We start from the raw sequence: 12,743 nt of genomic DNA on the forward strand, positions 1-12,743 counted from the left end.
GGTCAAGGATGCTGTTAACGAGCGTCGCCCGGCATCATGTGATAAAACCGCATATTTGGATCGTCCCTGGCCATCCGGAATGCTAATTCTACTTGACATTCATCGTTGTTTGTTGTTCCGACGATTGATGCAGGCACGGATGTCGCCTTTCCAAATTGCATCGCAAACAATGCATTGCTTTCCACGCTGATTCGCTTATTTTAGTCAAATCCTTTCGCGTCGAGTGTCCCTTGCGATAAGTTTTATCGAAAATTCGTTAATTTGCTTTTACTTCGTTTATTTGGACAATAAGGATTGTGTTGTCTGGTGTTTTTAGTTCAGCGTAAATCTTTGTGTACTATGTTTTTAGGTATTTCGAATCGCGTTAGTCTTTTTTTAGTTTGTTACTACCTTAATAGAGAAATAATCTATGCTACGAAATTATCTATAAATGATTTTCTTGAAATTTTACATATTTGTAAACTCCTACATGAACCATCCATTACGGGTGTTGACTTTCCCACGCTTGAAGGAAGTATTTAACGAAACATATCGTGTGCTACAAAGTTTGATCAAAATAAAAATGTCAATATATATTTCGTGTGATAGTAAAAATTCAAATTTCCAGTAAAATATTCTTTTTAAACCTTCAACGTCTTTGCCTTAATTTTTCTGCGTGTTTCATTTTCTAATATTGTAATTTCCTCGAATAAATATATCCAAATTTCATCAGGACAGGCTATGTAAGAAATTCATTCTATCGCGAAACGCAGAGGAAACTTTTAGTTTTCGAGTTATAAAATTGAACCGAAAGTTTAGGAGGTGGATGAAATATTCAAACTAGATAAACGTTTCTGGTAGGAAGTAATACTTCAATTTCATTAAAAACCCATCGTACATTATTAAATTGTTTAATCTGGACTTCTACACGTTCCTAATACTTTTACACGTGAAATTCTCATTCCATGGTTACAGTAATAACTGTATTTGCATATTAATATTCTATTTATTCATTTCATTCAATACCAAACTCTTCACAGATGTTTAGAGTTACTCTATAATAGTGATAGAAATTCATAAATATTAATAATCTAATTATTTAATGATCTTTTACATGTATCATGCATAGTAGTTGAATAGGTGCATTAATCTTTTAATTGTTTGGCTTTATTCTCTTAAACATCTGCAACCGATACTTTTACCAGCAGTTAAATGGTTAATTGATTCAAATTATTGCACACGATTGTTCTCACTTCACGATCAAAGCGATATTGTGAAAGAATATAAAGCTGTCCAATACAATAGAAATCATAATTTTTAAGGAAAAGAGTAATCAAAGAAGTAAGTTCATAAATAAATTGCATAAATGACTTGAAATGCTACTAAATTTGCTAAAGTTGATTAATTAAAAAAATTTGTTCACATAGACCATCATGTTTATTATTCTTTTAAACAACGAAATAAATTCTGAAATTCTACCACGATATAATATTACATCATAACGCTATTCAAATTGCGGAATTGATATGTGTACTATCAATAAATTTCTTCATAGAATAATAAATATGTACAGAATTTTCTTATCGACAACAAATATAATTGTTATAAAAGGTCCGAAATACTTTTTATTTATAAAAATATAAATATTTTTATATAATGGTAAACATATACTAAGTATTCTTAGCAAAACCAAATATTAAAACACGCTATAGTTTTAACTAATCCAGATTCTATTATCTCTGTCCATGAATTGCTCTCGAGGAAATACCCTACTTCCACGGTATGATACGCGCTTACACGTAAAAGGCAGAGGAGGAAGAGAAAGAAAAGTGTATTGACACTTACGTCAACGTAAATTCCGGTAATGTTGAAGACTTTGGTAGCCGGTTCCTCGCTTGGTGTGTAACGGTAGAACTCGTGCCTGCCACGGTACCACTTGAGGGAGTAAAGAGGAGCCTCCTCGAGATCGTAATGGCAGCGCAGAATCACCTTCTGACCACGTTGCACTACCTCCGGAACTACTTCTAGGCTGACATCCCGCAGGCAGCTCGCACCTTTGTGGGAAATGAGAACAGGAACGGAGCATTAAGTCTAGTGTGCATCATTAGTCCGCTTTTACTCCTCGCGCCGGAGGTTGCACAGCACGCGTCAGCGAGAAATTGCAATTCCACCGAATGACAATTCCTCTCGCTTCCTCCGCCTAACGCATTCTGTCTTCCTCTATCTCAACCGTACACATCTACATCAACATACTATACATATGTACATACAAACACATTCAGACAGAAGCATACAATTTTTCTTCACGTTTTTCCTGTCATCCACCCCACCACTTGAGCTACGCACTCTTACGATCAACGTACACAAGCTCACGAATGTATCCGAACACTTATGAACGCGTCTTATGTTATAATTTATAATATATTATGTTCGATATACGAAACATTTTAAAATTTCATTAGCGCTGTTATGAGACTCGAGTAACAAAGTTTGAAACTATATATTTATATATAATTATATATAGCTATATATTTCCTAGAGAACAGAGAAGTTTTTAAATAGTCATTTATCCAATATATTAATGAACCGCAATATTTAGAGCATCCATCTTTATTAATTATTATGTGCTGAAAGTGGTTACTCTTGCTCTATACTACATTTTTACTAAAAATATGAGTACGTTTATAGTAAATATCCTGCCATTTCTATATACATTTTCAAACTGTTTTCAAATTTAATTAATATATATATACATATATATAATCACAAGAAATGTTTCGTTAGAATGTTAACAAAATTTCAACAAGTTTTACATAACATGTAAGACATGCATATAAAAATTTCCCATATTAAGTGTCCAATAGTTTCGTGAGCCAATGTACCACTTCCTTTCTCCCCCTCATCATCTCTTTCACCAGGCTTCTTCTCTTTCTCAAACACATATATATCTCTCCCTTTTCTGTATTTTTTCGCTGACGTTCCGTTCACTTGGATTATCGACGATTCGACCTATTAAAGCCCCGAGGAATTGAACTGTATACGTCATTCATATTAAAACAGAATCGAGCTTTTGCTTGCTTCTTGATGTCTCTGCAGGATGAGACCTCTTATTACGTGCTAGCTGCCGGCTACACGGAAGTAGGTAGACGTCGCTCGAGCCCTCGCGAATAGGGACGAAACTCTGTGGGCTGGTTTTACCCCTCAGGAAACGTGAAAAACATCCAACTGATATTTTAGCTGGCCGCATTATGTTTTCCACGGAAATCAAGCTCTGTGTGCTTTCGCCACGGAAAGGGGACACTGGCGCGACCTACCTCAGGGATTAACTGGTGCATGTTGTTGCCTCGTGCTTACGTTTGCTTTGCGAATGATTGAAGAACGGTTATTAGACAAAAGGTATATGCAAAAATATATAGTGCAAAGAAAAAAATATATTTTATGGACCATCGTTAAAATTGCTAGATGTACACTACCTTGAATCTGTGAAAAATTATGAATTAGTGATTTTTCATACGAATTAGTCTGGTAGTTTTATAGAACATTTTGTACAGCTTCTTACTTCCAAAAATCGTTTTATGTTTCTTTTAATAATGTAGCAGTGTCATGACACATTGAATTTTATACTATACTGACTATATATACCAATTCCATCATGGGCTTAATATAAAGTTTTGGAGATACGTGCCTGTGTGCCATACTTTACGTAAGCTAGAATTCATATAGCCACAACAACGAAACTTTCTACTAGTAAAATAGTAAAATAGTATAGAATATTTTTATCACGTCAATCACACAGAATTGTCTTTTAGCCAACTACCAGTCTCAAGTTACATTCACTCAGCAATAATTTATGGTTGGTAGGAAATCGAAAAAGCTTCTTTTTACAAAAAGTTCCAAATGGAAAACTCGATGCTCTTCTCTGTTGATCACGTGACTAGAATGAAACACTATAAAAGTTGAAATTTCTTTCTCGACGTAGAATAAAAGTTTTCTAACGTAACTAAAATAAACTTTAGTCCACTCTCCTACTGTTTTTTATTACGAGCTCCCAACACCGAATTCGACACGAAGAATACATTTTCATGAGTTTTTAAATTATCTATATTTGTTACCCACGTCGTTATTAATTTTCTGGTTAGATTTGCTTACTTTTTGTGATTTTATAGAACGGAATGTTAACTCTTGTAGAAACAATTTGTATCGCTATCCTAGTATACGACTGTTGTAAAAGTTAACGCAAAAATACAAGTTTTATCGTCTACGGGCTATCAAGTGTAATTCGAAAATGTTTTGTAAAATGCATTCCCAGTACTCATGGTTGCCTCAATATGTGATATATAATGTAAACTGCGCACTGCTGCAATCGTGCCGCAAAATATTTCATCGATTTTGTGTCACTCGATTACACGTCAACAAATAAATACTAACGCGCCTGGTGTTATAGAGATTTCGACAACTTTAGAGGTATGAAAAGTGTATTTCGTGAATGATCAAACTAAAAAGTGGAATTATGAACCAGAGAATCAGCTTTTTATGGCAGATTCGTTTTAATTTTTTCACGATCGAAATTCTCTTATGCGAGATCACGTATTGTTACGAATAAAATGACGTGGCGGTTAAATTGGCAGATTAAATTTAGATATTATTCATACAGCATTAACAAATATTTCACCTTCTTCTTTTCTTTCTTTTATAATATTTAATTTGTTGAGAGTGATCAACGAACACTAAGTAGGTACACAGTTATAGTATTCTACGTTTTTGAAGAAATATTTTTCATCAGATTCGACTGTTTCTTCTCATATCACACATACCAATGAGAGAGTATGTAATTAAAATTTACTTCGTGTACGCACGCTTCCAGGACAGAAAAATAATGTAGAAAATTAAATGTTTCAGTCACTTTATATTATTTGTTAATTATATTGTGATTGTATATGAATTGAGATAGAAATAATCCTGTGTTATATTCTGTGATATTTAAGATTAAAAGGCTAGATGTGTGTATAATAATAATATGAGAACCATAGATTGCCATTTCATTCCAGGTAATTCTGATTCGAATTATTATGTAAATATAAGCAAAGAAAAATATAAAAATTAAGAGAACGTGGTTTTCCTTTATACTCTATGCTCTTATAGGCACCAATTACAGTTTTTCTGAAAAAATCTTTTAAAAGAGAAAATATACATCCTACGAGAGCAGAATAAGGCACACCGCTCAATTATAAATTCGTAATTACTATTACAGAAGTAGCATATCGCTTGGAAATTTCTACATATTTCATGCACAAGCATATATGAAATGCAATTTCTGATGAATTAAAATTTTATTCCAAATGACGATCAATTTCCTAGATTTTCGAGATTTCTTTTATCGAGATTTCATCGATACTAATGCTTATCATTTAACATTTTATTAGATTCAGAAACTTCCATTAAGTTCTATTGTGAAAAAAAATGTACAGATTCCGAAACGTATTTCATAGGGACGGGAGAAACAGATATAAAGTAACATCTTTTAGAAATTATTCAACGCTTAACGTTCACGCAGTTTCATCGACGTTAGTGTCTAGCGACATTTGCCGCAGCAAGTATAGGGAAAATAAATGAAAATTCCTTGCGCACAAAAGCCAAAAGCTGCGAAGTTGGAGGAGCATTTCCTCCTTTCATTTCAAACTGAAAGGAATTCTAGGAAATGTAGACAGGTACCTACATGGCGTATGTTGAAAGTTTCTGGAGACTGCTTTTGAGGATTGCGATGTTCTCAATCTTCGTTTGCTTTCTCCTGGTTTCTTTTTTTTTTCTTTTTTTGTTGGCTTATTCGATGCACAAAAAGATAGCTTGGAAACCGAATCTATTTGCAGACCACAATTTGAGATATCGATAGGTACGCATATATATGTACACAGTACGATTCTTGCAAATTTCGGTAAAATAAGTTTGTAATTTCTATAAGAATATTGTATCACTTGAACTTATAGAAATTACTTTTTTTGGAATGTAAATAAAATTCTGTGTTTTTAGCTTCAAAATTTACTACAAATTATGTTAAATTCAGATATATTATCACTCTTAGCGCGTTTACAGTCCTAAAATATAATTTTAGTGATTTGAGTATTCTTAATTTTTATCATTTACTATTCTGGTTTTAATAAAACATGACAACTAGCAATACGTACAGTGACATTCAATAAAATGCAATTAGTACGATAGTTCTTGAAGTTGTTGAAAAAATTTGTTCGATCTTTAGTCACATATCGTACAAGTAAAAGGATCAGGTTCTTCAAAGGAGATTTAAACTGTTTAGTCAGACAGTTACTGCGATGTGATTTGTAGGCGTGTCTGGTTTGAAAGCTTATATCACATAAAAGTGTCAGAAATATCTGATACTTTCACACATGTAACTATTAGATATAAGAGTATAGTAAATCTTCTTAACAATTTCAACAATTTATTGAACTAAAATGGAGAGAAAAGACGATTTGTTCACATATGGAATATAAAATTAAAAACACAGAGTCTTTCATATATAACAAAATTAATTTTCTAATACAACAAAAACATTTTTCTCAATCAGTTTTGCGATAGTAGTGTATCGTAAACGAACAAGCTATTAGAGACTATTTTTCTCTTCTGAATTCGAGAATAGTTAAACAAATTCAGTCGTAGGATTCACATTCGTTAATAGCAGTTGCCGCAAACACGGTTACCTCTCTCTTTGTCGAAGTTCCAGTGTTTCTCTAACGGACAAAGACTTGTATTTACCATTTCATTCTGATATTTCCAGCGAACAGTGCACCTGCGAACGCGCACTAAGCAAACTAAGCTTCAATTCCTGACCGCGAAAGACCGCTATCAGAATTGCAGAATCCAGTTAGCTTTGCCTCTGCATCTTCTTTTTTACCTCTCTACAGCATTGTAAACAATTTTTATTCGCTAAGTTAATGCTGTTTAACATAACTATCATAAAATCGCACGCTTACCGAAAGGATTTGTTTTTCAACGAATTATATACGAATATTAGTATTAAATACTGTCAATAACGAAATAGAAAGAATATGATTTTTTTAAATAGAGATTCCTTTTTAAAACTACCCCAATTCTACATTAATTTGTAAGTAATAACTTTATGGACCTTTGTCATATATCTTTTGATTGTCTTAAAAAAATAAAATCTTGCCTGAAAAATTATAATGAAGAATTATATTTTATACAACGATACTACAATTTACAGGCTATTCTACGTAATTTATTAATCCTTGGTGTGTGACAGCTCTTTATAAATCGTTAGAAGGTCTATCGAATTCAAATTACTTTGAAAGTAAATCCCAATATAAATGCACCTATTATACCTTAGTCGCCGATACGAACTTATAAGCCATACTTTTCGCACATGACATCAATTGCTTTAATTTTTCTTATTTTAAATATCAATCAACTATATCAAACATATCTATTTCGTCTTTACAGTCCACAATCGTTTCATAGAATGGGAATGCGCAATTATTTTCTACTAGATAAATATTTATCATGTGTTTTCATTCTATTTCACATTTAAAAATCCGGGTTGGACGCCAATAGCGGGGCTGTATTCTTCCATCCGGTCGGATGGGTTTATGGAAGCTGACTGCTTTTAACTGAGATAATTAAAATCACGCAATTTCCAGTCTTATCTAAATTTTCAGCGTGCAGAATGGCTATTCGACGTTTCATGCGCGATAAATTTTACGTCGACTGGGCCCACAGTTCATTTCTGACATTTTCATCCAATCCGAAAGCCCTGCCATGAAACAAATCGATCAATTACAGCTTTCATTCCTTTCTTTTTTTATCACAGGATGTTCACGCTGGTGTGCTCGAGCGTCGGTTTACAACGACGATACAACCGCGAACATGGTTTACGCAAATTAAACGGCACACCAAGCTCCAAACTATAATCAGAATTGCAAAATTCCTTCCGCGGAAACAGCAGAGAAGAATATTGCCTGGTTTTCTTCCTCCGCGATATATTTTACAAGTCTGCGTGCACCTGATGCCGTAAATAAACGCGCGTATACGCCACGCCACGAGCCACGTTTTATTAGGTTGTAATACGTTGAAAACGTTCGTTTCTTTATGTCGAACCCTGGAAACATCTCGTCTCTTTCGAATAAAACAATGTCGATCATGGAAATATTCATGTGGCGTGGTGTTTCTGTCGAAAAGTTAAGAGACTTTGAATTTCGATTAAACGGTCATTTCGTCCATATTTGGATTAGAGAAGTTCTATGGTGCCATTCAAAGTGATAGAAATCGATATTTGATTGAATTTTATGGGATAAAATTGTATGTTTACGAATATTCAGCTTTTACCTATGATATTAATAGCAATCGAGGGTGATATTAGTAGAATTAATTCTATATATACGTATGATATTAATATCAAAATGTTAATATGAATAATGAATAATAAAATGTTTCAATCGAACCGGGCTCTCATATAGGCGATGTGTCGATATTGTTTAGTTATAGTGATTATTACACTGCGTATATTTATGCGTTTATGGCAAATACAAAAATGTGCGCAAATGCAAAATTATATAAAATGTGGAAAGTAAATTATTACGATACATTACATTATTGCATTTAGAGAATAAAACATTCTTTCACCGAAGTTAAAATTCCTTATCTGCATTTGTAAATTTTAAATCACTCTATTAGGAAGGACATTAACCTCTCACAACTTTCTTAAACTTAAAATGTCTACAAGTTAGAATTCGCTAATTAGAATTTACATTTGATTAATTTTTCTGCTATTTCTTAGCCCGTATTTATAACATTATAGAGAGGTATCTTAAAATCGTGTAAACAATTATTAATTATCAACCTACCTAACTAACATCGTTTCCAGACGCTAAAATATTTATACGAATAGCTAGTCTATTTATACTTTTTACTGCTTATTCTTCCGGAAATACAAAATCATACAGAAGACAAGAAAAACTAACAGAAATTCACTAACAATCCGTCCATAAATTATAGATTTTACTTCTCGGCAAAAAGATGAAAAGATAATCTTCTTTCTGCCAGCCATTTTCGATCGCAGGGATGTATCAAGCGTATTAGTACGCTTCAACCAAAGCACAAAACAAGCGCAACGCTGAGCACGATGAACGTCGGTTTTTCTAGCTGCAATTTCGCAAAAAAATCTTCTCTATCTGCCGGTCCACGGACAGAAAGCGGAAGTACGAGTGGAAGATTCGATCATGCCCAGAGGAATTCGATACTATACGAGCGGCTTATTGTCGTTCCACAGGACTGAACTTTCGACTTTGAGACTGGCGCGACGCTAGTCGCAGTGAATCAAGCGGAAGTAACAAACAGATTTAGCATCGTGGCCCCATATTGGCTAGCACATGTTGAAAAAGCACGGTTTTTCGTGTATGTCACAAACACTGGCGCACAAGGGACAAGTTAACGAATTCCTTGAGTTATTACGGGAAGTTTGGCGGTTCGATCGAAAGGGGCCAACAATGGCCGTGCCGCGACGCCATCGCGATTTTTCACGTGTACACGTTTCCGCGCTGAGGAACTCGCCGACTCCACCCGACGATTCCATAATCGCCAACAAAACAGACGACAGTTTTTTATACGGCAAGATGTATCATATTGTTTCGAAAGAAAACTTTTGTACACGTAGTAGAGTTTTAGTACCCTGCGCAAGTGTCAGATTGGATGGGGAAAGTTTGAACCTTCGGTTGTGTTGCGTTGATCGCGTTACGAATAGAAGCGTAATACGTAAGAAGAAACGAGCTAGCTATTTGTTAAATCGGCTAACTTCACAGAACAGAAAGTAGAAGAAATTGATGAAATTATATTACGAGTGTTTAACCACTTTGGCCTATGAATGGCGTATTATATGATACGTGTATTATTAGCTTATTTTATACGTAATGTGTGAACTGTGAAGGATTGTGTATTTATGAAAGAATATACCAAATGTTTTGAAATATACAAAAATATATGTACAAAATATCTAAAGTGATGTACCTAATATATATATTACAAATGCTTGTATTCACATTTCTTTGGCTAAAATTAAAACTGAAACTCAAGCTAGACCGTAGTGTATTATGCCCGCATTCTCATATATAATAGTGTATATTTGTACTTTTAAATCTCCCTTAATATCTTAAATAATTGCAGTCTGCTGTTATAATAATTAATATGTAAAATGAGCTTTCATTTTAGATTCCATTTCTTCAGTTGTGTCAATAAAAATATAAGATTGCATAATTACGCACGGTTTTTGTAAAAATATCGCTTCCGAAGCTCAGTTTCAATAAAAAAAAAAGACTGGTAGTATTTACAATTGCTCTTAACCGATAATGCAAGGTGATAAAGGATAAAGGGGTTCTAAGACAAGGGGTTCCTTAGCGGCTGACAGTTCTCATCGAGAGGATTCGATGTAGGATTTACATTCGTATTTAGAGAGCTCGATATTATAAGAAAATCTCTTCGTACCACATTGAATGCAAACAGATTGGATCGGTTTGGATTTTTCCTGTGTCAGGGATTAAATTTCTCGAAGTATCTTGTAGAGGTGTTCCTTTGCGCTTGTGCATAACTAATCGAATACATACTGAAATGATAGTCGTATATGTTCGTTATAAATGCTAAAAGATATATAAATTTCTTGTACATTTAAATCTTGATTTAATATGTAGTACATATCAGAAAATTGATGATTAAGTAATATACACATTTACGTGCATTAATGTATATGAATGATTTAAATGAAGAACAGGTATTGTCCATTAATTATTTGCTTAAACATTGTAATCACAATATGCAATATTATATCGTGAAATCTATGTTTAAATGAGAATAAAAGATACTAAAAAGTTTACTATTTTACAATAAACATTTAAGTCATTTACGGTCATATCTAAATATACGAGACAGAATAGTGAAACGACGATCAACATTTTAGAAAGTCTACCAGTACCGGGAATTTATTTTATATTTTCTTCAGAAGAATGCCATGATCTTTAAAACGGACTGCAGTGACAGTGAGATTAAAGCGCAGTACGATCTTCTGAACCTGATAGGATTACAGAGATGAACAAAAAGCATCAGTACGATGGAACTTCTGAAACAGAATCGTGTAGATGGTAGGACGAAAAAAATCATATACGCGCAAGATAGCTATTCCATTTATTAATTTTAGAAAATAAATAATCCATCTGAAAGACGAAACTATTTCCTATATTCTATTTTACAGAATTCAATTTAATTCTAGTACATTACTTCATTGAAAATTTTATATCTTATTTATCCATTCTTTAGATTCAACTACGTTAAAACTACGTTATTTACGTCTAAAACCAAAAAATAGCGTACATAATACGTTCCTAAACTAGTTTTGATGTTATTAATGGTAAAACAGTTTTACATTGCGTTTCTTTCTAACGAGAAAACATGCAATACTATCTTCTAATTACTCGCAACTGAAAAGCTTTTCTACGGTTTAAACTTATACCATTTTAAAAGCACAGAAAAAAGTATAAAGAAAAGTTTCTTTTTAAGATATATATCGCTCTAGCTTCCGTTTCTTTTTAACTACTATGCTGCCGATGACTTAAGAAAAAAATATGCTAAATGAGAACTTCAAACAGAGAATTAGAATGCAAAAAAGATTACAAAGTTCAAATTTCTTCCTTATTTTCTCGTTTCATTAAAGAAATGTTATGTTTAAATGTTTTCAACGTTCTAAAAGCTCCTGAAAACACATTTAAACGTTTCTTTTATTATAACAGAGATATTTAATATAAAAGGAACAGCGTTTCCACGATACCGTTTTGATATATAGACGAAGTTGAAGAGTAAATTTACATTGAGATTTTATCTACAAGTGAACAGGGCTCTCTTATTGATATCGACGTTGAAAATAGACCGAAAAAGTACATTAAAATAAAAAACAGAAAAACGAGTGTGAAAGGGAGCGGTTAAAAATAGGAAAAAAATACGAGATAAAACGAACTGGAAACAAGTGTGTATATGAGAGCAACACATGGATAGGCAAATGAAAATGTAGTGACGGTCGACTGCTCGTTCGGACATCTAAAATTCCGGAAAATAGCGTAATTACACGAAAACCGAAAAACTCATTACTTCGCCAATGACTCGATATAAAATGTACAGTGAGAAAAAAGCGGCACGGACAATAATTCTCGCCGTCTAAATACGTTAAAACGATTTATTTTTTGCCTTACAGAACACAGAAGGACTATCTAATTCAGTTCAATATTCGATACACACGATTTATATGAAATCTTTTTTGTGGTTACGAGGCAAATTAGAAATTCCAAATACATTACTCCACTGAATCATTCGGTTACAGCTTTTCAAAAATTGATAGAGAACATAAACGTATATATATATATCTTTTCTATGTAGTTACATATGATTATTTGCATACTTATAAGCTGATTGATTAATTTTGTTTCCTCTATGAATTGTAACGCATCGCAGGTTTGTTCGTGTTTTTATTATATCCCACCATATACATAGAAACTATCCACTATTTCTACCTCATCGTACACGTACAGTATATAAAATCTACAGACTTTTAAATCGCATAAAATCAACACCACGATCCATGTAACTTTATCATGGTCGAAAAATTGCAAACATTCCACGTGCTAAAAGAGCACCGTGTTTCAACAATATCCAATAGCACGGTTGTACGCTTACTTTGAGAGGATATACCTGAAAGAAGA

At 33.3% G+C, this 12,743-nt stretch overlaps 1 protein-coding gene across 2 annotated transcripts in view; it reads right to left on the reverse strand.

The window, feature by feature from the left end:
* Positions 1-12,743, reverse strand: part of LOC117231367 — a 205,144-nt gene that overhangs the window by 99,722 nt on the left and 92,679 nt on the right. For both annotated transcript variants that reach the window (XM_033489759.1, XM_033489767.1), the window contains exon 2: positions 1,825-2,033. In XM_033489759.1, the coding sequence (XP_033345650.1) occupies positions 1,825-2,033 (209 nt within the window). The remainder of the gene's footprint in view (positions 1-1,824; positions 2,034-12,743) is intronic.

The sequence above is a fragment of the Bombus vosnesenskii genome, unplaced genomic scaffold (genome assembly GCF_011952255.1).
Source record: "Bombus vosnesenskii isolate JDL3184/JDL3185 unplaced genomic scaffold, Bvos_JDL3184-5_v1.1 scf7180000013263, whole genome shotgun sequence".
Taxonomy (NCBI): domain Eukaryota; kingdom Metazoa; phylum Arthropoda; class Insecta; order Hymenoptera; family Apidae; genus Bombus; species Bombus vosnesenskii.